General features: G+C 43.6%; 1 protein-coding gene across 3 annotated transcripts in view; it reads left to right on the top strand.

Annotated features, from left to right (window-relative positions):
* Positions 1–27,338, top strand: part of PRDM16 (PR/SET domain 16) — a 228,737-nt gene that overhangs the window by 35,472 nt on the left and 165,927 nt on the right. For all 3 annotated transcript variants that reach the window (XM_042478732.1, XM_042478731.1, XM_042478734.1), the window contains exon 2: positions 22,074–22,124. In XM_042478732.1, the coding sequence (XP_042334666.1) occupies positions 22,074–22,124 (51 nt within the window). The remainder of the gene's footprint in view (positions 1–22,073; positions 22,125–27,338) is intronic.

Below are 27,338 nucleotides of genomic sequence, written 5' to 3'. Positions count from 1 at the left end.
ATTTCCCTTATCTGAAATCTTTAGGATCGGAAGTGTTTTAGATTTGGGGATTTTGTTTTCTCAGGTTTTGGAATATTTGCATATACATAGTGAGAGATCTTGGAGATGGGGTCCGAGTCTAAACATGAAATTCACTTATATACTCCTTATACGCATAGTATAAGGTTTTGATATTATGGATTTGGATATGACCCAGGGATAAGTCAAGGGTAAATCTTAGGGACATGTTAACAAAGGGTCTAAAGGATGAAGCAAAGGAGAACAATGCCAAAGAACCCACCAAATCCCAGCAGGAATAACTGTTTTGACCCTAAAGACTGGATGGATGAGAGAGTCGAGTGCTTCCAGGATCGGTTACGTTCTTGCTTTTGGGAATGGTTCCTTCTTCTTCTTTTTTCTTTCTTATATAAGAGTTAAAGTACCGACACTGAATATTTGACTAAACCTTCTAGACTTAGACCTTTTTATATAACAATATTCACTCATACCATGGTTAGAGACACAGCTCTGAGAAGTGCCATGTGGAAATGGTGGCAGACTTTTCCCGAAGCCTTGCACTGCAATACATGCAAATCCAACTGAACATAGCGAGCCTTACATGCAAGTAAATAGGCCTCCAATTGCAACGGATGTAACTATACACAGTTCTAGCGCTTATGGGCTTTGTCATAAGAGGCTAGAGAAGAAGCCACCAAGAAGGCCCTCTCTCTTAAACCCACCAAATGTGGGTGCTAAGCCAGAGAAAAGGGTCTCTCCAGGCAATCTTAGCACTCTGCTGGGCTTATAAAGGGAGACACGGTTCTTCATGAGTCTAGGGAGACTAGGTTCAATCCTGTTGTTTATATCTTGGTTTTCCAATCCAGTCAAAATCACGTCGTAAAAGTACTGTTCAAGAGATATACACAGATGAAAGGGATTTAGACGTCCAAGTAGACCACAAGTTGACAATGAATCAACAGTGTGATGCGGCGGCTAAAAAGGCCAATGCGATTCTAGGCTGCATCAATAGAAGTATAAGTGTTTAGATCAAGGGAAGTCATAGTGCTGCTCTATTCTGCTTTGGTCAGGCCCCACCTGGAATATTGAGTCCAGTTCTGGGCACCACAATTCAAAAAGGACATTGAGAAACTGGAGCGTGTCCAGAGGAGGGTGACCAAAAGGGTGAAGGGTCTGGAAAACATGCCCTATGAGGAACGACTTAGGGAGCTGAGGATGTTTAGCCTGGAGAAGAGAAGGTTAAGAGGTGATATGATAGCCCTGTTTAAATATTTGAAAGGATGTCATATTGAAGAGGGAGCAAGCTTGTTTTCTGCTGCTCCAGAGAATAGGACCTGGAACAATGGATGCAAGCTTCAGGAAAAGAGATTCCACCTCAACATTAGGAGGAACTTCCTGAGAGTAAGGGCTGTTTGACAGTGGAACATACTCCTTCCTCGGAGTGCAGTGGAGTCTCCTTCCTTGGAGGTCTTTAAACAGAGGCTGGATGGCTATTTGTTGGCGGTCCTTTGATTGAGAGTTCCTGCATGGCAGAATGGGGTTGGACTGGATGGTCCTTGTGGTGTCTTCCAACTCTATGATTCTATGGTTCTATTCTAAGGAAATACACATTGCTTTCACGTCAAAGGTACACTTATCTAGGTTTTGATTTCTATTGGGTCTTGATCTTAACCAACAGCTAGGTTCAAGCTGTGCCATCCTTCTTGCGTGGCACAGGTGCCCAGACAAGTATGCTTGAGCAAAACGGAAGAGGCACTCTTGCTCATTCGGTGCTGGAGACAAGTTGTTTTTCCCCACCTTACATTCATTATTGCTTGAATCATTTTAAGCATGGCACAGCTAATGAATGCATTACCGATGAAGAGTCTGTTGGTTTTCTCCCTTCAGGGGCCAATCGTTCGACAATTTATAATCCCTCTTATCCAAAATGAATTTAAAACCACCATGCGGTGATGAGTCGAACTTCACCGCGGCTCAATATTTAATTTGAGCGGGGACTTAGTTATGCCCAGTTGCCAGATCAGTGGTCAAACTGTATTTAGATAGTTGGAAATAGGGATGCAAATCCTGATTAGATTCATTCTGGTCTGGTTTGTGAGCAAAATGCATTGCTTTTCTCCTTTGGGAGAGAATTGCTGGATTTTTGTTTTCCCCGTGGAAAAAGTTTGCACGTCTCATTTTGTGTGCGTGCCAAATTGGAAAATGTCGGTGCAAGATGCAACTAAAGCAGATGTCCCCAAAGGGATATCCTTTGTATTGTCAGATGTTAAGGTGTCTCTTTTTGCACCAATCGCTGCAAGGGCACAGAAGATATCCATCTATTACTCTAAAGATATATATATATTTCGTGATTTCATGGCAATTTTATTATATAATTGTATTGTTTCCTCTCCCCGACCTCTTTATTTTGTTGCTCGAATGTCGCTTTAATTTGGGGGGTATAGATTCTGTTTGCATGCTTTGACACATGGACCAAATGAAATGCTCTAGTAGCACTGCTCCAAATACTGTTATAAGCGTCCTGGTAACATTAAATAGTCGAATAATATATTCTTATTTGAATCGCTATAGTTCTAGCCAGGAGAGGTCTGGTTTTTCCACCGAATGGTGTTCATCCGAGTTGCCACAAATATCTGTTACAATTGTGAAAATTGTGCGTTCTTCCTGTTGCAAAGATGTGTTCCAAGGAGGAAGCGGTTTGAACATTTTGGATACAGCACAGAGAGGGAAACGGCAATTGGACCAAAGAGATGCTTTATGGAATATGGATGCATGCCTTATTGCATCGGCCAGTGAAAGGTATTTTATACAATCTAAAGTGCAAGGCTTTCATGGTGGGCATCCATAATATTTGTGGGATTTGGGGGCTATGTGGCTGTGTTCTAGAAGGGTTTATTCCTGATGTTTCGCCAGCATCTGTGGCTTTGGCATCTTCAGAGAATGCTGGCATGGAAGAGAGTGGGCTATATATATACATTTATACATATACATATAGGAGGAACTTCCTGAGAGTAAGGGCTGTTCGGTAGTGGAACACACTCCTTCCTCGGAGTGTAGTGGAGTCTCCCTCCTTGGAGGTCTTCAAACGGAGGCTGGGTGGCCATCTGTCAGGGATGCTTTGATTTGGATTTCCTGCATGGCAGGGGGGTTGGACTGGATGGCCCTTGCGGTCTCTTCCAACTCTATGATTCTATATATATATAATGTGTGACGCTGGGTAGGGAGGTACACAGCTTAACATGGAAATCACTCCTCCTTATCTAGGGTCACACAGTATATATATATCCCACTCTCTTCCATGCCAGCATTCTCTGAAGATGCCAGTCACAGATGCTGCTGGCGAAACGTTAGGAATAAACTCTTCTACAAAATGGCCACATAGCCCAAAAAACCCACATAAATTTATGTTTTTAAACAGTTTATGCAGGGGATTAATAATAATAATAATAATAATAATAATGGTGTTCTGGGCCTTAGGGTGACCATAAGTATCAAATGACTTGAAGGCACACAACACCAACAACAGACTGGCGATTTAATTGTCACAATGCATACAACTTTGTGTAAAGATGTGCACATAGAGGCTTTTTATTAGCTGGAAGGCATCAAAACCATCTTTTGGTAAAACCAAATAATATAAACCTGAATTAATAGAGAAATCCAATCAAAATCTTTATCTTTCCAAGGAGCCGGGGAGACTTCAAGCAGGCGGCCATCTATCACTGCTCCATGTCTCTCAAATAGATAATCAATTTCCATGAAAGCATCAATAATCATAGCTTGACATTTATGGCCCTCCGGATGGTTTATCTCTGGGGCTAAAGGGGACGGCGGGGCCAATGATGGATGCCAAGGCTGTCACGGGAGACAATTATATGGCGTAAAGGCAAAGGATTTAATATCATAGTAATATATATATATATATATATATATATATATGAAGCAATCCAATCCATTCATAATTGAACAAGATTGTATAAAGCCTATGGGCATATAAATATGACATTTGCCTGCTTGAAAAATGGGAGTGATAAAGCCCAAGGTATGGGTAGAACGGTGCTGGAAATTTGCCAGCATCTGGTTTTCGGACTTGGAGGGAACCCGGCTAACATATTTGTGAAGCAATGCTTGGACACACACATGAGCAGCCTTTCTTGAGACTCGGATGAATGCCAGTGTGAAAATGGAAACAGATTTAGGGGCGTGGAAGAGAAACGCCATGTTTGTACCTGAGAGGACGCCTCTCTAGGAATCTCTAGGTCCTCCGGGGCAACTCTGTGGTCAATGTGCAGCAGACCCTGACCATAGAACTGCACTGGAGGAGCTACAAAGGCCTAGTAGAGTGTTCTCTCTAGGAATCTCTAGGTCTTCCAGGGCAACTCTGTGGTCAACGTCCGACAGACACTCACCATAGAACTGCGCTGGAGGAGCTACAAAGGCCTACTAGAGTGTTCTCTCTAGGAATCTCTAGGTCCTCCGGGGCAACTCTATGGTCAGTGTCCAGCAGACCCTGACCATAGAACTGCATTTGAGGAGCTACAAAGGCGTAGTAGAGTGTTCTCTCTAGGTCTTTCAGTGCAACTTTTAGTTCAAGTTGGCCATAGAGTTGCACTGGAGGACCTAGATATTCCTAGAGAGAACGTATTAATCAAATCCGTGAAGAATCAGATCCACCAAGATCAAAGCTGCAAATATGGAGGGATTAGTGTGTTGTTGTTGTTGTTGATGATGATGATGATGTTGTTGTGTGCTTTAGGTCATTTCTGACTTATGTCGGCACTATGGCAAACCCAACCGCATAGGCAATAGTTCATAAAAGCGTGCCTTTTGTCGAATGGATTTTCCCAGCATGACAAAAGGCATGCTTTCGTCACCATCTCCGTAAGTAAGAGAACAGAAGTGCTGCAACGTCATGCAGAGAGGCAGGGAGAAAATTGGTCTTCTCCCACTTAGTTTTGACTTTCTTTTCTAATGTGATAAGGCTTAGAATTAAGGACAAATGAAAACCATTGGAGGGTTTGCTGCACTGATCGCATGGTTAGTCTTCGCCAAGAAGGGCCCATTAAAAAAAACACCATTGCATCTGTTGTTATTTAGTTCTGAAGTCTGACAAACTGTTGGGTTTTAGATGCTGAAAGAGTAATCCATGAGATCTGCCCCCCTTTATATTTATATAGATTGGCTTTCCAATGTTGCCATTAGCAAAGATTTGGGTTGCGGAGCTGGGACGCCGCCAAATCGCAAGTACTTTATCATGCTTTTGAGTTTTATGCTCGTAAGGGTTTATTTGGTATCCAAAATTTTTGGCCGTTCGATAGAACTTGACTGCATGCATATAAATGATTATTTATTTTGGATGTCTCTGTCCCAAAAAATATACTTTAATAAACCCGCTTCAACGGCAGAAAGAAATTTCCTCTCCAGCATCTGGCTGCATTGTGAAGGTTTGCGGCGTCCATGAAATATCGGTCATAGCTTTAAGACATAAACAGAAGAGCCTTTTGGCAACCCTGAGCCGAGAAAGACATCTCTTACCATCAATGTTCCTTTTGGCATGATGGGAGGAAGGAAAGCAAAAAAGCAATTGCACGAAATACTCGGCGTTGGATCCTCTGCAAAAATGCATTCGGTGGACGTGGGAGAACCACAGAAATTTAGCTGCTTTCCCGATATTATGAAGAAGCAAGGCAGGGATATTTAAAGTCAAGCTTCTCTAAGTTAGGAGCAGAAAGAAATTTAGTTGGACACAACGGACTGCAAAAAAAAAGGTTTTGGTTTTGGGGTTTTTGCATCTCCTAAGACATTTCTTTAAAGAAAAGGACCACCTCGCCTTGGATATTCACCAATCTGTGAACCTTAACAAGGCATTTCTGTACAATGTGTACAAAATAATGGATAGGTTTGGACAATGTGTATGAATGAAAAATCACAGAATCGTAGGATTTTGGAGTCCGAAGGGGCTGAAAAGGGCATCCATAACAACTCCCTGCCACGCAACCATTGCACTCCCTTTTGCCCTCGATCTGGGCATGGGCAGGGGATGTGCGTGGCCAGACGAAAATGCATTTTATCGCATACCATACTGTCCTCAAGGCATCCTCATGCCATTGCCTAGTGCTCAGCCACATCATTTTGCTCCGCTGGAAAGTTTCTGTCTTTCAAAAGTCACATGCTTGAACCCCGATTGGGGATGGCTTAGCTCTGGGCAATGGCATGCAGCCGCCTTGAGGACATAAATGTGTTTTCATTTGGCCATGCGCGTCCCCTGCCAATGCTCAGATTGGGGCAAAAGTGTGTGCGATAAGGTCCTTAAACACCTCTGGACAATGCTCATCTAACCTTTGTTTAAAGACTTTGAATAAAGAAGAGTCCACCACCCTCTGAGGCAGTCTATTCCACTATCAAACCGTCCTTCCAGTCAAGGTGTTGTTCCTAACGCTTAAGTGACATCTCCTTATCTTATCATTGGAATCCATTGGTTTGTGGTCAACTCTCTGGAGCAGCAGAAAACAAGCTTGCTCCATCTTCTACATAACAACCCTTACATTGTAGAAACATAGAACCATAGAGTTGGAAGAGACTACATCCAGTCCATCCCCATTTTGCCTTGGAGGAAGTCACACTCAAACTAGTCCCAACAGATGGCCATCCAGCCTTTGCTTAAATGCTTCCAAAGAAGGAGACTCCAGCATTTTCCAAGGGAGTGTCTTCCACTGTCGAACAGCCCTTACTCTCAGGAAGTTCTTCCTAATGTTGAGGTGGAATCTCATTTCTCATAGCCTGCATACATTGCTCCATGTCTCTGGGGCAGCAGAAAACAAGCTTGCTCCGTCTGCTCCATCCTCAATACGACAGCCTTTTCAATATTTAAACATGGCTATCATATCACCTCTCAATCTTCTCTTCTTCAAGGTAAACATACCAAGCTCCCTCAATCATTCCTTACAAAGCTTGGCTTCCACAGCTTGGATCATTACAGTTGTCCTTCTCTGGAGCCATTCCAGTTTGTCAATAGGAATTGTATTGCCTAGAAATGGACGCAGTATTCCAGATGAGGTCTGACAAAAGCAGAATGGAGTGGCACTACGACTTCCCTTGATCTGGACACTAGACCCTTGTTCGTATAGCCAACTCCCATTAGGCAATGGAGGAAAGGAACTAGAGAAACTGGACAAAATAAATGTGCATATTGGGGGGGGGGGGAATAAAACAACTAAGTTTTGACATTGGAGCCAATCCAAAACAGTACTACACTACAGTTCTGTGGTTGCATTGACCTTTTATTGTCCCTGCATGACTCTGTAGACTTGTATGCCAAGAGATCTTGTAGCACCTTTGAAACTACTTAACTCATGTTTAGCTTATGGTCTACAAAACCCCTATATTCTTTACATACTGTATATACTCAACCATAAGTCAAGAGATTTATGCCCCAAAATTGCCCCTAAAATCTTGGATAGACTTATATAAGGGTCAGTATATCAGTAGTGCTTAGAAGGGTCCTAAAACAAGCAAGCCTGATGCCTCAGTCTCCATTGAACTCCAATGCTTTCCCCCTCCAGTCCGTTTTGCAAGCCTTGGCTTCCTATGGAAACAACTCTGCATTTAAACCCACTTGCTTCTCTTTCTGCTCCATTTTGCAAGACCTTGCTTCCTATTAAAAAAAAAACCCCTCTCCATTTAAAACCATCTCTCCAGTCCCTTTTGCAAGACCTGGCTTCCTATGGAAACCACTCTCCATTTCAATCCACTTGCTTCCTTTCTCAATCCGATGTTCAAACCTCTCCTCCAGTGCCTGGTAATTGGTTGGGAGAGGTCCAGAGATGGAGAAGGAGGGACAGAAGTGGCATTTCCCCCTTTCCATCCTTCCTTATAGCCCCCTAGGTTTTACCCTTGACTTATCCATGGGTCATAGTAAAACCCAGGATTTTGACCCTGAAACCTTCCCTTGACTTATACATGAGGCTGACTTGTACGGTGTATATATATGTGTGTGTGTGTGTGTGTGTGTGTGTGTGTGTGTATATATACCATATATACCATACAAGTATATACAGTACATTCCACTCTCAAAAGAGTTAGATCTAGGGCTAGGATCTGATTGCTCAGTTAGGGATGGAGCTTCTATTGCAACCTAGGGACTATCTTTGAGAAGGGCCATCAGTCTCTGAAGGCAGAGACATTGCCTTGATTTTGCAAAAGGCCAAGTGCGACAGTTGGGATGCCGAAATCTTGTTTTCGACTCAGACGTCCATCCTCTAGTTCCTTGCAAACACATTGCTGGCCTTTCTGGAAACTCCTAGCGGTTGCTAATAATGCCAGCGTGTTTCTGCTACATCTTCTGCTATATTTCAAAATTGCATTCAGTTCTATCCAGACATGTCCTAGATGCCACCTAAGGAGGAAGACGCGAAAGCCCCCTCTTCGTCAGATTGTCCTTCGGGAAATTAAAACTGCCAAGAATGTGGGCGAGAAAAAGCAGCGATGCAGATTGGCGGAGGAATTAGTACAATGCAAGTTAGCAAATCTTTGCAGTCTTGTTCCCAGCATAGGGCAAAAGCCATTCGCTTGCTCCCTCCCCGTTTTTGTGACTTTGGCTGGGTCTGGGTCACTAGATCTTCATTCTGCCTCACTAAGCTCAGCAGGGGAAGCGGGATAAAAGAATGTGGCATCATGTACTAGAGCTCACGGCCTGAATGCATGCCTTCTTCAAGGGAAAGAAGTGAGACCGAACTATGAGCCGGCTGCACACTGTACATTGTCTGCTGTCCTTACTGGACCTATGGTTCCTTGGATGCCGCTCTATATCCTTCAGTCTCAGTGGAGTCCCTGAGAAGTGTAGCTCTTTAGGAAGAGCTAGGAATCTATACTGGAGAAGGCTCAGCACCATTGCAAACCTATAATTCCTGGGATTCAAGTGAGGAGGGCAAGGCATTCAGGACATGCAGAAACTCTTGCAAGCGTAGTGCGCATTTCATCACACTGTAGAAGATTCCTTGCACAGGAGGATTAATGGAAAATGCTTCTATTAATTCGAAGGCTTTCATGGCCAGCATCCATAGCTTTTTTTGTGGGTTTTTCAGGCCATGTGGCCATGTACTAGAAGAGTTTATTCCTGACGTTTCGCCAGCATCTGTGGCTGGCATCTTCAGAGAATGCTGGCATGGAAGAGAGTTGGGTATATAGACTGTTGGTTGGGAGAAAGTGATTCCCGTGTTAATTTGTGTATTATCTGTTGTTCAATGGCAATAGACACCCTGTAGACCTTGCCATTCAGCAACAGAACAATACACAGATTAACATGTAAATCACTTCCTCTCAACCAACAGTATATATACCCAACTCTCTTCCATGCCAGCATTCTCTGAAGATGCCAAAGCCGCAGATGCTGGCGAAACGTCAGGAATAAACTCTTCTAGAACATGACCACATAGCCCCAAAAACCCACAAAAAGCTACTTCCACAAATGTTTACCAGACATAAAACTGGAAACAGGGCCCATCCCTTTAATGATTGTGTAAAAGAGGGAAATTCAGTGGTTGCTGCATCATAGTCGTTCCTCATAAAGCATGGTTTCAAGACGCTTCACCATTTTGGTCACCCTCCTTTGGACACATGGCTCTAGTTTCTCCACAACCTTTTTAAATTGTGGTGCCCAGAACTGGACACAATATTCCTGGTGAGGCCTGACCAAAGCAGAATAGAGTGGCACTATTGCTTCCCTTGATCTGGACATTATACTTCTATTGGTGCAGCCTTAAATCGCATTGGCCTTTTTAGCTGCCGCATCACACTGTTGACTCATGTTCAGCTTGTGGTCTACTTGGACTCCTAGATCCCTTTCACATGTATAAGTCTCATTCAGCCAGGTGTCTTCCATCCTATATCTCTGCATTTCATTTTTCCACCCTAAGTGCAGTAGCTTGCATTTCTCCGTGTTGAATATCATTTTGGATCACTGACGAATTACCATCAAGCCTCCGTTGCAACATCCTCGGCTTCTCCAGTCGCAGTGTATCTTAGAGGTATTCAGTTCCCTTTTGGAGACCAGAATTCCACAGTTAATCCCGGATTGAGATATATTTCCCTGACTCTAGCGCACTTTAATACCCACCCATGGAAAGCGTTGCGGTCCGTTGCCAAGCGGGTCTCCCAGAATCCCTGTCTTGCAAAAAAAGGGCAATGGAATTGCCACCCACTCTCCATCGTCTGGCGGATGAAATAAAACATTGAGGCTTTCCAAACATAATATTATCATTCCAAGCATAATATTATCGAATTGCGCCCGAGATTGTTTCAACAGCTCTTAAACGCGAACTCACCTGGCACCCCCATCTGTTCAGATAAAACAACATTAGCGCTTTATTTTCCCCAAATAGAAAAGCGATTATATGCTTACGATGGAAGTTAATCCACGCAGTTGCTGTGTTAACCTTTCTCCAGAGCAAATATCAATGGCCCACTATTGACTTCAGAAGAAAGGAAGGAATGGGGGGTCCGTTTAATTCCCCCCATTGTTTCTTTTTGCCCCCGTATAAAACCATTCCCAACAGGAAACATTCTCTCCCAAGTCAGTGGGCTTTTTAAAAACATATCCTGTTTTTGAATAATACAACACTTTACTGTGTTGTGGCAACACAATGTTGTATTTTGCCCCTGGAACAAGTTGCACCCGATATTAGCGCATTAATGCAAGGCGGAGGGGAAGGGGCAGAGGATGGATAGTTATACTGTAAATATCTTGATAGACCTTTTATTCAGTTGCTTGAAAAAACATGGAATTAAGGCTGTAACTATATGGCAGCCCAGTACTGCGCTTGGTATTCCATGGTGTTTTCAGGCTTAATCTCCATTTAGCACAATGAGATTTGTTTCTCTCGGAATTACATCCATGCACAAAAGACCACTTGAAATTGCCCATCCATTTTTATTTTGGCTTGGATAGAAATTGGGTGAATGTATCTAGGTGTATCCAGAAAGAAATTCTCCAACATCTGTGGTTGTTGTCAACAGCCTTTGAGTCAACCCTGACCCATGGAGACCATGAGGAAGAGACTTCTCCAAGACCTTCCACTGCTCTGCTTAGGTCCCATGAATTCATACCCATGATCTCCTTAATAGAGTCTATCCATCTAGCATGCAGTCTGCTTCTCTTTCTACTTTCTCTTTCTCTTTCTAGATGAAGGGAGGTAATAGTGCCACTGTATTCTGCTCTGGTCAGGCCCCACCTGGAATATTGTGTCCAGTTCTGGGCACCACAATTTAAAAAGGACATTGAGAAACTAGAGCATTTCCAAAGGATGGCAACTAATATGGTGAAGGGTCTGGAAACCATGCGCTATAAGGAACGACTCAGGGATCTGGGGATGTTTGGTCTAGAGAAGAGAAGGTTAAGAGGTGATATGAGAGCCCTGTTTAAATACTCAAAGGGATGTCATATTGAGGAGGGAGCAAGCTTGTTTTCTGCTGCTCCAGAGAATAGGATCCAGAGCAATGGATGCAAGCTCCAGGAAAAGAGATTCCAGCTCAACATTAGGAGGAACTTCCTGACAGTAAGAGCAATTCAATAGTGGAAGACACTGCCTTTGAGAGTTGTGGACCCTCCTTCTTTGGAGGTCTTTAAGCAGAGGCTGGATGGCCATCTGCCAATGGGGATGCTTTGATTGAGAGTTCCTGCATGGCAGAATGGGGTTGGACTGGATGGCTCTTGAGGTCTCTTCCAACACTAGGATTCTATGATTCTAATTTCTAGTGATTTTGGAGAACTCCAAAGTTGCATGCTTTTATGACACTGCGTTGTTCATTTTTGGCGTCTCTTCCCCCATACCACCATTTTGGCCTCTCTGCTTTGTTGACCGTTGCTCTTGCAACTTTGTCAACGCTTGGCTGCCATAGTTTTTTGTGGGTTTTTCGGACTATGTGGCCATGTTCTGGAAGAGTTTATTCCTGATGTTTCGCCAGCATCTGTGACTGGCATCTGCAGAGAATGCTGGCATGGAAAGGAGTTGGGTATATATACTGTTGGTTGAGAAGAAGCGATATACATATTAATCTGTGTATTGTTCTGTTGCTGAATGACAACATCTACAGGGTATCTATTGCCATTCAACAACAGAGCAATACACAGATTAACATGTAAATCACTTCTTCTCACCCAACAGTATATGTACACAACTCCTTTCTATGCCAGCATTCTCGGAAGATGCCAGCCACAGATGCCAGCGAAACATCAGGAATAAACTCTTCCAGAACATGGCCAGATAGCCTGAAAGACCCACAAAAGACTATGGATGCCAGCCGTGAAAGCCTTCGACTTCACAGTTGGCCTTTCTTTCGAACCCTCCATCATGTTTCCAAGCCTCACGTCATTCCAGGACATTAGAGGTGAATGACAGCATCCGCCACAAAATGTAGTGGCAGATATTCAGAGAAAATAAGGAAATGTTGGGTATTTGCAAGCGGGAATGGTTCTCCTTTAATCTGAACATTTTGCAGGCACACTTTGCTTACAGCCAGCCAAGAGACACAAAGAGTGGCTTATTCTTAGCAAATGTACCAGGTAGACATCTTTATCCCTCCTCCTTGCTGCGATGTTTCAACCTGACAGACACTAAGGATCTGTCATCCGGTTGCAATTCGGTTTTTTTAAAAACCCACAAAACCTCATGCAACTTTGTTTTCCTCCATTGCGCTAATGGGGGTCATTTTTCTCAGTCTATCGGATAGACTGACTAAGACCTTGTCATGTTAAAGTGACGTTCGGTGGAGTGGCTGGTGGGAATCAAAGTGACATATCCCATCCTTTCTGTCAGGGTACCAGGCAGAGCTACGTTCCCAGACAGTGTACGGAAAATCGCCCAGCTCCCTCCGGATGCCAGCGGTGTTTCAAAAGGCCGCTGTTAAATATGTGCATTTTTATTCTTCCCACCGTCTAGGTGGTTGCTTTCAGTGTCAGGAGATAGTGGCAATTCCTTTAACGCTGGTTACAACACAACACAAAATTAAGTCAGGCTGTAATCCTGCAGTTATTTCAGAGTTATTAAACACAGTGGTACTTAGTTCTGAGCAACATGCACAAGATGTTTAGCCTGGAAAAGAGAAGGTTAAGAGGTGATATGATAGCTCTGTTTATATATTTGAGGGGATGTCATATTGAGGAGGGAGCAAGCTTGTTTTCTGCTGCTCCAGACAATAGGATGCAAAGCAATGGATGCAAGCTCCAGGAACAGAGATTCCAGCTCAACATTAGGAGGAACCTCCTAAGAGTAAGGGCTGTTTGACAGTGGAACACACTCCTTCCTCGGAGATTGTAATGGAGTGTCCTTCCTTGGAGTTTTTTAAGCAGAGGCTAGATGGCCATCTGTCGGGGATGCTTTGATTGAGAGTTCCTGCATGGCAGAATGGGCTGGACTGGATGGCCCTTGGGATCTCTTCCAACTCAATGGTTATATGATTCTATGATTTTAGGATTCTAGGATTGGGCTGTAAGTGTTTGCACCCATCTACACAAAGCAATGGCAACAGCGGCTATCTTGAAAAACTGACTGCTATTCTACAGCCTGCACCATGTATAGCAAACATAGCATTGTCCGAGGGCATTGTCAGACAAAGAAAGTGATGGCTACCATCTATCTATCTATCTATCTATCTATCTATCTATCTATCTATCTGTTGTTGTTGTTGTTGTTGTTGTTGTTTGCCTCCATGTCCCTTTTGACTTACGGTGGCCCTAAGGCAAATTAGATGATTGTTTAGATGGCTACCTGGAGTTGCTCCAAAGTTCTCCAGATTTTCTGGGAAGAGCCAGAGCAAATGGTATTTATTTAAAAAGCAGATTATGGGAGGGATGGCCCAGAATCATTGTAGGATTGTCCTTCCCATCTGTAGCCAATCCACATTTAAATTTGGCCCTGCATCATCTGGAGAGGACAGTGCAAGGGAAAGGAAAGCCCAATACGAATGGCCTATGTGGACATGTTCCATGAAGTTGAAACCTAACCCTTGGATGGTGCCTTTAAAGTTCAGGCTGAACCCCAGAAATAGATTCATCAACCACCAGATATCCAAGCCATCAGTCTTCTTGAATGTGATCCCAGACGTTGGTGTGATCAGGAAATAAGTTGAAGTCCCAAACACCTGGAGGACCAAAGTTTGGGGAACGTGGCCCTAAATGATAAAGGCTTCTATTTCACATGGATTCTTTAACATCAGCGGCTAATGCATCATGTCCATCTATCCGCTTTCCCATTAAAGAAGATGCATGAGCAGTCCTTATTTACTTATGATTATTACAGATCATCTTAACAAACAGGTTATCGATATTCAAAGCGCAGGAGAGACTCGTTCCTTTTATTGCTTTGTCAATATTTTAGGTCCATTCAGTAATGAAAAAAGGCTGGCGCAAAATGAATAAAAGAGATAGCGTATATAGAGACAAAACCTGCCCACTTAACCTACCACCTACTTTGCTTTATTGAAAGTCAGATTTTTGACCCCTAATATTAAAAAATGCAAGTTCCACCACTCCGGCATTTTTCTTTTCAGTTTCAGTCGGATACGGGAAAGGCTTGTTTGGTTTGCGAATTTGTTCTTAGCCTAGGAAATTTTGTGAATGAGTCAATGGAAGTTTGGCATGAGTTTATGGAAGCTTGGCGATGTTGAAATCTGATGTTAAGACAGCCAGTTGTGTAGTTAAAAAGAGATCGCAGTTGGAAGCATATCATACCGATATGTACGATATTATACTATGATATTCCCAGTGCATCCATTTTGGATTTGCCAACATAAGGAATTGCATCCTTGTTTAGAGCAAAGGTGGACTCAAGGTATTCGACGAAGCAAGACTCAAGCATCCAAATGGTCAAACCCAAGGACCATCAGGTGTATTGTTCTTCCTCGGTTCATATCCAGAAAGGACACTGCTTCAAGGGAAATTGTACATGGCCACATAGCCCAAAAAACTCACTAGATTTGAGTTCAGATACATAGCTCTGTTAGTCTGGAAAATCAGTATAGAAAGGAGTCTTAACAACAGTTGTAGCACATGCTTCCGGAGCTTAGTCTACTGCCTCCGGTGCATCAAGTGAACTGTGCCCAGAAAAGACCGGTGTATGCATTTCCATGCCATTCATACAATCTGAATATAAAGGTCCTTCCTGGGCACCAACCAGTTTGATCCCTGCATCTGAGGAAGTAGACCAAGTCTATGAAAGCGTCTGCTACAACTTCTTTTGCCCAGATAGTATCAAAGGAGCTACAAGATCCCTTTGCATATAGATAGGCTTCACTGTTTAACCATAAACATGCGCATGTGCAAACACCCACCCACAATTATTTATGCACATTTATATTTTCCGTGTGACCCGTGCCTCGTTTTATTACTTTGCATTTGCGGGTGCAAAGAAGAAATCGAGCAGCCAATCTCCACAATGAATCGACGCAATGTTATAATAGATGGCGATGTGCTTATGGCACTTTGCAGCCAATGCTGGAGAAGGTCATCATTAGAAGAAAGGCACTTAGATCTGGATTTCTATACAGAAACATGTGTTCTGGGATCGCAGGGATCTTTTTCCCTCCTCCTCCTCCTCTTCTCCTTGAGCCAAAAAACCTGGCAAGCTTGAATTGCATTTCATCTGCTCACAAACACAGAACCTTTCGAGCCCGATAAGAGCGCCTTATGAAACCAAACAGGCTCCGAAGACCGGGAGATAGCATTTTAACATCCACCTATCGCCAGCCCCCGATTACCCTTGGCAAGGGAAATGTGCCAGTTGGTAATCTCTCCCTTGTCTTCTATTTGTTTTGGCTGAAACTTTTAAGCCCTCTGCATATTGAACTTCTTATAAATGATCCCCATTAGATGGAATGCTTATCTTCCTGATAGTTGTCATGGGACCTGATCACAAAAGTTCGAGAGACTTGACTTTTCTTCTTCCTCTTCTTCTAATTTTACCTGTTTCGGCGTGATCGGTCTCTTCCACCTCTATGATTCAACGATTCTATGATGGTAGCATTTTGAATATGATTATTTGCTAGGATCATATGACATTTCCTCCACTGGGAATTTTCCCAGCAGGCCTCATAGGTGTGGAACCTCTTGGCATTATCTGCTTGGTGCCGAAGCCCATAGAGACACAACGGACTATTAATCACAGTTGTGTTTGAAGATTGTCTGGAGGGTCAGGTGAAGAGTGCAACGCTGCCTATTGAGGAGAAAACTGACACTCAGCAAGGAGATGAAATGTTTGCACAGAAAGTATCTGAGTCGGAGTTAAACATTAAGCCAACTTCCCCCTCTCTTGTCCAAATTCAAATAACACCAAGCACACCTTGATCAAATAGTCCATCCCTGGCCCATCAAAGACCTCTTTCAGAACAAGGCTGCTTCAGGGTGCAGGGCCAGATTTAGACCAGGTACAAAGACCTGATCGAGCCATGAAGGGTTTAAGAAAAACAGAAATGTGAAGGATGGGAGGGACGAAGCTATGGACATCTCACCAAGGGCTCAGCTGCTAGATAGGAGACAAAATGAGGGCATTACCTCTCCAAATTGGGGGCATTACCTCTCCAAATGGGAGCTTTCTGTGCTCTCCATGAAATTGTCCTTCAGTCCTCTAATTTCTAGCATTGCAAAGAGCGAGACATTGAAAATCATTCACAGCCCCAGTGGGTTTCATGACCAAGCTGGAATCGAACCCTGGGCCTCATTCCCACTACCTTTTAAACCGGGTTGCAATTCGGTTTGAACCGATTCACATCACTCTGGTTCCCACTTAAATCCGAATCACTGAAGCAATTCTGGGAGGCCATGCTCCAGACCCATTTAACCTACGTCTTTTTTGACATGATTTATTTCCGCTTCTTTTTCACCAAATCGATTCAACGCAAGTGTGAACCACAAGCAGATCGGAATCAATTCAAATTTGCCCTTCGGTCAGCTGGAACCAAAACATTTTGAATCAATTCATTGGTGAATGCGAACTAAAAGTGGGTTACTTTGATACCAGAAAATGACAGAAAATGCGACCGGGGCAAAAGTAGTAGGAACCACTCTCCGATGTCGAATTGATCCATCGATTCGGATCGCAGCCCGATTTATCTGTAAGTGGGAATGAGGCCCTGGGGTCCAGAGTCATAGTCCAACACTTTCCTCAATGGTAGAGAGAGCCAGCATGGCTGTATTTTCCTACCATTGCCGAAAGCGCATCAGTGTGCATTTTTAAAACCTGCAAAACTCTCTCATGCGTTTTCCAAACATCTCAAACATTACCAAACATTCTTTGCAAGGATGGATTGGACTACAGGCTCATAAATGTATCTGTTTCCATTTGGAAGCTGCGCGCATCTCTGAGAGAGGCGCAAATTTGATAAATTCCACTCAGAACCAAAACTGAAACGGATCCCTCCCCGTCTTAGTCCTAAACACAGAAAGAAACTGTTTAGTCAAACAGATTCCTTTTAACCCCCCCTTCCAACCGACATGCTCCTGTGTTTCACTTTCATGTGCACGCGCATGAAATAACAGTTTATCAGGCTGCATAGAATAAATGGATAATATTACTATTTATGCAAGCGCATTGTGATCTGCCTGGGGAATGTAATCAAATTACAGCTAAATGCAGACAGAGCATGCCAGCTTGTAAACTGTTGCTCAAAAAGATTCACATGGCGTCTCCTGACATGTTTAGTTACAGAAAGCGAGGAGGATTTGGAAAACCCTTGAAGAGCTTAGAATGCAAGTTGCAGGAAGTCAAATCCAGAAAATGAATTTTCTCCTCCTCCATCATTAAGGCAGAAAGAAGTAGCCCCAATCCAGGCTCACCTTAGCTGCATCCGCACTGCAGAAATGATCCGGTGTGACACCACTTGAACTTCCAGTGCTGTAGAATTCAGGGAATTGCAATTTTGTGGTACATCTAGCTTTCTTTGTCATAGAGCTGTTGTGCCACAACAGACTACAAATCCATGCGTTCCATAGCATGGTGCCGTGACAGTTCAAGTGATGCCAAACTGGACTATTTCTGCAGTGTGGATGCAGCCCTGGTTAGGCAACTCATCAGGATGGACTTGTTCTTCTGCTTTTACTAGAACAGCGTAAAGAAATTAGTTACTATGTGCATTCCTCCAGAAATAGAAATTGAGCTGCCTCTGGAATTGTCAGGCTCCATGGTCAAATTGTGCAAATTCAATATTGCAACATCTGCTGACAGTGAAAGGAAGCCTCCATCATTGCTTTCTCTTTCATTCCAAGAGGCAAGGAAAAACATTCTTATTTCACCAAGCTTTTTAATGCTTGGTCAGGTTGGTTTTTCATATAGAGGTATGTTTGATCCATTTTTGATTTCTCTATGATTTTGGATGCGAATGGCCCTTTCTTCCGCCTGGAATACAACTCTGGAGAACAGGGTTCGATTCCCAGCTCAGCTTCCCATTGCTCCATTGTGTCCTGTTCTCTGGAGCAGCAGAAAACAAGCTTGCTCCCTCCTCAATATGACATCCCTTCAAATATTTAAGCAGGGCTATCATATCACCTCTGAACCTTCTCTTCTCCAGGCTAAACATCCCCAGCTCCCTAAGTCATTCCTCATAGGACTTCATGGTTTCCAGACCTTCCACCATTTTAGTCGCCCTCCTTTGGACACATGGCTCCAGTTTCTCAATGTCCTTTTTGAATTGTGGTGCCCAGAACTGGACACAGTATTCCAGGTGGCATGTATCATGTACACCTTACACCTTACACACATTGCCCAAAGTCAATTTTAATACAATTTTTAAAAAACAATTTTGTGCAGGAAATCAAATTTGTGTACATTGAACCAACAGAAAGGCAGGTTGGAAACAAATTGAAGGCACACAACACACACATACACTTTTCCCCAACTCCAAGGCCAAGTCACTGCGGAGATCAGAATAGATACGGGTCTCCAGACCCGAGATCATTTCTTGCCTTTCCAACTTGCTGTCGATGCCAAGGAGACACCCACTTTATGATAGAGCGTTCACGTCTTGATGCGCCCGTCGTGAGATGTCTAAATTGCGCTTTGCTTTGAGTAGCGAAATTTCACACCGTCCCTAAATGTATATGTGTCCCGATTGGGCGGATAAACCAAGCATGGTCGATGGGCCTGACCCTATAGGGCGACCCATTCCTTTTAACCCCCAGCTTAGTTCTGCTCCATCGCGCCAGTCCTATCTGCTTGCAGCGGGGCATGCAAAACTATTTAGCATACGGCGCAGAGTGCTGACTTCTCCCGACAAACTTTGCTTTGTTCCTCCGGCGCTCACCTTTTGCCACTGTTTGCTTTTCGGGGCTTTCCAAAACCACAATTTTCAGCGTCTATTAAAAGCAACATAAAACACTGGAGGAGTTAGAAAGCCTTCATATTTAAGAATCTGACACTTTGTTGTCACAGCTGAACTCGGAGAAGGAGGGAGAGAGAGAAAAAAGCCCTGCCAACATAGCTGAACTTAGGAAATTGGGCGGCCTTACCCAGGCTGGGTCATGCAAACACCGAAACGGAGCCAGCACCTCCTCAGCTGGTGCATTTATTGGGCAGAACGTTTCGGGCTTCTGTTGCTCAGTGGAAAGAGTTGGAGGTAAAAGGAAAGAGAGAAAGAGAGAGAGGAATAGCTGGAGTAGACTACGAGTTCCAAATTAGCAAGTTCGGCTCCAGAAAGACATCTTGGAACCATTGCAGAGACTTCCCAGAAAACAGCTGTGCAAATGTGTTGGAAAGGAAACAGAATGTGGACGGTGATTAGGAGAGGACTAGCAAAGACTATGTATAAGAGGATACATTTGCATCTGAACGCATGATGGATACAATAAACGTGATTATTTTCGATACGAAGAAACCGGCAGAACTCTGTTTTGTGGAGGTGGGCCTTTTAGATGGCGGGTTTCCATAGGATGTGCGCGAAGGGGGAGATCTATGGAGTTGGAGCCTGGACCACCCATGATTCGAGGTGGGAACAAGTAGGAGAGTGGTGGAGTCTCCCTCCTTGGAGATCTTTCAACAGAGGATGGATGGCCATCTGTCAATGGGGATGCTTTGATTGAGATTTCCTGCATGGCAGAATGGGGTTGGACTGGATGGCCCTTGGGATCTCTTCCAACTCTATGATTCTAGGTTTGTTCTTCCACTATATGGTCATTCGTTGGAGGGTCTTTGAATGTGCCTTCCAGCATGGCAGAATGGAGTTGGACCGGATGGCCCTTGTCGTCTCTTCCAACTCTAGGGTTCTATTATTCTGTTTCATCTTTCTTTATAGAGCTCTAACCAGGCCTGAGAAGCTGGGAACCAGGGCCATGGGACAGGTCAGTGGTCAGGGCTGAATGACAAGGGATGATAGAAGACGAAATCAGAGAGCAAGAGACCTTTCACACTACCTAAATATGGCCCCTAAGAGGCCAATGTCGTGTAGTGGTTTCAGTTTTGGAATAGGACACCTTAGGGTCTCCATAAGTCTGAAACAACTTGAAGGTACACAACAGCAACAACAGCAACAACAACAATGTATAGGGCTATATTCTGCTCTAACTGTCATGGCAACGTTCTATCAAATCCTGATTTTTGTAGTCTGGTGAAGTGCTAGACCTAAATAGAATAATAGAAATGTAGAGTTGGAAGAGACCTCAAGGGCCATCCTCTCCAACCCCATTCTGCCATGCAGGAATACACAATCAAAGCACTCCTGACATGGCCATCCAGCCTCAGTTTGAAACCCTCCAAAGAAGGAGATCCCACCACTCTCTGAGGCAGCCTTCTCCATTGTCTAACACCTCTTACTGTCAGGAAGTTCTTCCTAATGTTTGCACCTCTTTTCCCGAAGTTTGAATCCATTACTCCATGCCCTAGTCTCTGGACCATCAGAAAGCAAGCTTGCTCCATCTTCAGTATGATAAATATTCAAATAGGGCTATCATATCACCTCTTAACCATCTCTTCTCCAGGCTAAACATCCCCAGCTCCCTAAGTCGTTCCTCATAGGACATAGTTTCCAGACCCTTCACCATTTTAGTCGCCCTCCTTTGGACACATGGCTCCAGTTTTTCCACATCCTTTTTGAATTGTGGAGCCCAGAACTGGACACAATATTCCAGGTGGGGCCTGACCAGAGCAGAATAGAATGGCACTATGACTTCCACAGGTTCGCCATGGATCGAGATCGACTCAAGGGCAGTTAATAACAACGACAAATTGCTTCCCTTGACCTGGATACTATATTCCTATTGATGCAGCCTATAATGGCATTGGCTTTCTGAGCCGCCGTATCACCTTGCTGACTCATATTCAGTCTGTAGTCCACTAAGACATCTAGATCCCTTTTGTATGAACTGCCTTCAAGCCAGATGGAACATGGGATATAACTTTCCTTTCAATATGCATGCATTTCTATGTGGAAGCTAAGCAGGCTAGATATGATTAGTGCTTGCATAGGAGATCACCAACAACTATCAGGTGCTGCAGGCTATGGGCCCAAACAGACAGGCCCAAATAAAGCTGCTTCGAGTCACTTTGGAGGTATGCTGTTTAAATGCTGCATGCATCCTAAGAGGCCAGACGGTGTGCCAAAGCCATGCTCCAGTCCTAAGGACCAGAGCGCAGCTTTGGCGCAGCTTCTGGCCTCTTAAGATGTGTGTATCATTTAAACAGCATACCTCCAAAGTGACCCGAAGCAGCTCTATTTTGGCCTGTCTGTTCAGGCCCTAAATTTCCGAGGCAAGACCATCTCCAAAGTTCATGACATTCAAAACCTTATGAAATTCATGGGGTTACCATAAGTCTAAAGGTGTCTTGAGGCCACATACACACCCCAAACACAGACTGGAAACACAATGATCTACTCATCGCTAGCACAGATAAAAGATAGAGCTATCTATTTAGTTCCTCTGCCTGCTTGAATCCTTCTTGGGTTCCGTTGCCTCCTTTGAGATCACAGTAAACATTGGTCCGAATCTGAAACCCTACTGTTACTGTTGTATTATGCAAACATTATTTACAATGCTTCGCCGTTCCGTCGGTTCCAAAAAGTGCCAAGTTGACTCATTGTGTCTTCTGTTTATCTTCCAGCAAATGCTGACCGATCCTGACAGCGGTTTGCAAGACGGCTGCATTAAAAAGGTAGGACACAGGTTGAACCTGGCTCAAGTTGCACAACTCCAGTGTTTGGCTATGCTGGAACCGTTGTCTTGTCTGTTGTGAGAAAAGAGGACTCTTGTCACCTGATGTTCTTGACCTTGCTTGCTAACTGGGCACTTTAATAGGAGTCTCCCTTTGCTTCTTGTTAAGGCTGTGTTTTACGGTTGCCGTTTGTGTGCAATTTTCACGCTTATCTTCCGTCTTAAGTCTTTGGACTGCTGCATCCTAAATGGTGGGTTTCTATCAGGGTTTCCACTGGTGCATTGAAACCTGAGTTGCTTTGCTTTAAAGAAGTTTTAGTTCGTTGTGCGGGAGAACAGATTTGGATCAGAAACTTTGTGGGACGTTAATTCTCACACCAAGCTAAAGAGAGTATGGTTTAAGCTTGAGTTTAAGATCTGACTGCCTTTAGCCTCCACTTTTTGGCGGCGAGGAAAGAGAAGAAGAAGTCTTAAGTCCCTTTGCGTTGTCTTTGGTTAATAAAACTGTCAATATATAGTGACGTCGAAGGCTTTCATGGTCGGGATCCATAGTTTTCTGTGGGTTTTTGGGGCTATGTGGCCATGTCCTAGAAGGGTTTATTCCAGACGTTTTGCCAGCATCTGTGGCTGGCATCTTCGGAGAATAAACTCTTCCAGAACATGGCCACATAGCCTGAAAAACCCACCAAAAACTATGTCAATATGTTTATTAAGATGACATAGACTTCCTTGACACACAGAAAGGCCAATAAATTCTGAGCGGATACATCTGAACATCAGGAGATGCTGGTGATTCATGGTTGGCACCATGCAGATATGGATGATGCATGGATGGTGCCTGGCATAGTTTGATGGCTTTTGGGGTGGAACCTGGCATGGTCTGATGAATCATAAGTGGTAGTGGTGATGATGATGATGATGATGATGATGATGATGATGATGATGATGATAGCATTTATTTATATCCCGGATCTCCCTGTATTGGATCGAGGCGGGTAACGGCATACAAAAGTATACTTGACTAGACTGTAATGCCTCCTGGATGGATCCCAGCAGAATTGTAGCTTTGATCCATTTTCAACTTTCAGTGGTGCTTACCTGACATAGTTTATCACACTAGCGAGGTCCCATGGGAAAACCGGAGTTAAACCCAATATAACCCAGAATTGCTCAATTGCGGGATCTTGCTAGTGTGATAAAGCCCATAATGGATGGACTGGACTGGATGGCCCGTGCGGTCTCTTCCAACTCTACGATTCTATAATGGGTTTTATTGGCCAGACTTATCAAGGATGGGGGAATCTGTGAAATAGTCCAGCAAATGAAAGCAGATCTACGCACCTTTCTTTTTACGAGTCGCCTTTCTATTGATCTACTGTATATACTTGACTATATACTTGACCGTAAGTCTATCTTAGCCTTTCTATTGATCTGCCGTCTATACTTGGCTGTAAGTCCATCTTGGCCTTTCTCTTGATCTGCCATCTATACTTGGCTGTAAGTCCATCTTGGCCTTTCAGTTGATCTACCGTATACACTTGACTATAAGTCCATCTTAGCCTTTCTATTGATCTGCCGTCTATACTTGGCTGTAAGTCCATCTTGGCCTTTCTGTTGATCTGCCGTCTATACTTGGCTGTAAGTCCATCTTGGCCTTTCTGTTGATCTACCGTATACACTTGACTATAAGTCCATCTTAGCCTTTCTATTGATCTACCGTATATACTTGACTATCAGACAACTACAACATGTCTCTATTTGTGGTGTCGGTTGTGCTTGTCCATTCTTTTATACGAAAATCCACAATTTGGGCCTCATTCCCACTACCTTTTAGATCGGACTGTGAATCAATTTGAAACAGTTCAAATGATCCTGGTTCCCACTTGATCCAAATCGCTGAAGCGATTCAGAGCAGGGGGCCATGCGCTAGACCCATTCAACCCACATCTTTTTGACACTATTTTTTCCACTTCTTTCTCAATAAATCGAATCTACGCAAGTGTGAACCACAAGCAGATCGAAATCGGTTCAAATTTCCCCTTCAGCCGTCTGGAGCCGAATCATTTTGAATCAATTTCATTTGTGAATGGGAACCCACAAGTGGATTATTTTAAATGCGATCGGGGCAAATGTAGTGGGAACCATGCTCCGCTGTCAAACCGATCCATCGATTTGAATCACACACCGATTTATCTGTAAGTGGGAATGGGGCCTTGGAGTGTGTTCTCCAAGAGGCTCTTTTTGCAAAGCATTGCATTTTCATTTGCAAGACTGCAGTGACTTACTTTCTTATGGACGTCTTGTAGCGATACTTTCAGGACACTGGGAGTTTACAATGAAACACCAAGCATTGTCAACTTCTAGAAGCAGCCGGCTCCGGAGGCAGTTTCAAAAGTGTTACACAGACATATCTCTGCTCAGCGCCAACTATTTCCCTGAGATGTAGCAACTAATCCTTTCATCGAGAAGCGCAACTTGGGGCCTGGGTTGAGGGTGCTCTCCCATGAAATGCCCTCCATTGACCATCCCATGACCTTGCAGAAACGCTGAACTTTTTACCTTGTTCATCTCCATAACTTGTCAAGTGTTTGTCTAGACTTCGAGAGGAATCCTATTATCCTCGGCGATGTGGTGACAGGGTGACAGTTCTTATTATCGCAACTGCCTCTGCTGCAAAGTCAGCCCTCCTTGGCTTAGGGAGCCACGCGGCAATTCCTTACCCTTTTAATGAGCTATCACACCGAGGTCCCATCCTTTTCCATACAAAGCTGATGTCCTCTAAAGCGAGCGTATGTGTTTTGTGGCTTTTACGGCCGCAAAGATGAACCCTTTTGCAGTATTTGCCTTGCGCCCCTCCTTGCCGCGTTGTTTCGGTTCCCGTCTTAGTTCTCTCTCCTTCTCTCCTGCAAACATCAATGATGACAATTATAATATCTGACACGGGCTCCAGCCTAAACAGATTGTAAAGGAGCACTACTGGGAGTTTATGGGGTGAGCAAGGTTTTAAAGCTGGGGCAAGAGAGGTCAAAGCAGTAGGGTAAAGAGTTCAAGTCTAAGCTTAATGGCTTGTGAAGCAACTTACTTTCAAGCAGAAGGAACTGATAGTAGATAGAGGGGGAAATTAAAAGATTTAAACATTGAAGGTAGACTTCCTGCAACAAGTGTATCTTCAGATGCATCTGAGGAAGTAGAACACGGAACAATGGATGGAAGTGACAGGAAAAGAGGTTCCACCTTAACATTAGGAGGAACCTCTTGACAGTATGAGATGTTCAAGAGTGGAAGATGCTTCCTTGGAGTATGATGGAGTCTCCTTCCTTGGAGGTCTTTAAACAGAGGCTGGATGTCCATCTGTCAGGGATGCTTTGATGGAGAGTTCCTGCATGGCAGAATGGGGTTGGGCTGGATGGCCCTTGCGGTCTCTTCCAACTCTATGATCCTATGATTTGATGCAGGTGCTTTGATTGTGTCTTCCTGCGTGGCAGAAAGGACTTGGACCGTATGGCCCTTGTGCAACACAAATACATCAATGATGCATCGATAAAATACATGTAGATCCGACTTGGATTCTGCCAGGATTATTTTCACCGTCTGAAAATTTCACCCCTACTTTTCTAGAAGACGGTAAAATGTTTGCATGATGGTAAAAATTTTGCATGACGGTAAAATTTTTGCATGACAGTAAAATGTTTGCATGACATTAAAGGACCCTCTGAGGATCGGTCTTTAATTTCTCTGCCAAAGCATTTTTGGAAAGATGCTTGGAAATCAGGGAGATATCAAGCGGAAGGAAAAAAGAGCCGGAAACCAGACCTGTCTCCAATGGACTGTTGTATTTTTATTCTTCCCTTCTCCGCAGGATGATAAGAGACCTTGGGAGACATCTTTCTCCAGTTTGCTCACCCCCTTTTAGCCTCTGTTTACTTAAAGGGAATAGCCGAAGGGGCTACTGGAGAGAAAACAGCTGTGGGAGATAATCTATAGAGTTATCTATCTATCACTCTTTGTCGACCCCAGTCTCCCCAGAGAGCCAGCAGAGAGAGACTTGTAATAAAAAGGCATTGCTTGAAGAGGCTTTGGGGACAAATAAAGAGACATGTTAAGGGCCGGCTGAAATGGATAGGCAACATTATTAAAGCTCAATAGCCGTCTTATCAAAATCCAATAGGAGAGACGTTTGGCGGGGGGGAAAGGAGGAAAGAAAGGCTCGCAACGACTTTCTCGCGGGTTGGGATTTATCTGTCGACACCAACGGACTAGAGCAAGAGATAATGTCATATTTGTACAAGAGAGAGAAGGAGAGACGGTCAATGTTTTCTTTGGTGCGGGTCTCCTCCGTTCAAGTGTGCATTGCCTTCTTCCACATAGTAATTGCTATATATAACTATGATTTCTATATTTCTATATATAACTAAGATTCTACGATTCTGAGATTAATTGTTAAAAAATTAAAGATGGATAAGTCACCTACGAGAACATTGCAATTTGTTTTCGCTTCCTCCTAAATAGGATGAAACTATCAGGGTAACATATAAGCATAAACAAGCGCATGGTTCCATAACATACACTTCCATACATTTACATTCCCTTCTTTACTTTGTGGTCTTCGTAATCTCTTCCCCTCCTTTTCCGATCCTCTCTTCTCCACCTTCTTCCTTCTTCCTTCTCCTATCTTCATTCCTTCTTCATTGCCTCCTCCCTTCTTTAATTCCATCATGGTTCCATAGCATACACTTCCATACATTTACATTCCCTTCTTTACTTTGTGGTCTTCGTAATCTCTTCCCCTCCTTTTCTGATCCTCTCTTCTCCATCCTTCTACCTTCTTCCTTTTTCCTTCTCCTATCTTCATTCCTTCCTTATTCCCTCCTCCCTTCTTTTATTCCATCATTCTCTCCTTCCACCTCCCTAGCATCTCTCCTTCCCTACCTTCTCCTTCACTTACTTACTTACTCACACCTTCATCTTACATATTCATACCCTCAGCTATTAAACAGATACTCATCTTCTATCTTTCATACATCTTCCACACATTCATCACTCAAAACTAGTATTGTTTTCAATGTGGATTGTTTTAAATTTGTTAGCTGCCTTGAGTTTCTATGCTGGAAGAAAGTTGAGATATGATGATAGATAGATAGATAGATAGATAGATAGATAGATAGATAGATAGATAGATAGATAGATAGATAGATAGATAGATATTGAGATTGGG

This window comes from Sceloporus undulatus, chromosome 7 (genome assembly GCF_019175285.1).
Source record: "Sceloporus undulatus isolate JIND9_A2432 ecotype Alabama chromosome 7, SceUnd_v1.1, whole genome shotgun sequence".
Classification (NCBI taxonomy): Eukaryota; Metazoa; Chordata; class Lepidosauria; order Squamata; family Phrynosomatidae; genus Sceloporus; species Sceloporus undulatus.
The sequence above is the reverse complement of the archived record's forward strand: the minus strand, read 5'-3'. Positions and strand labels throughout refer to the sequence as shown.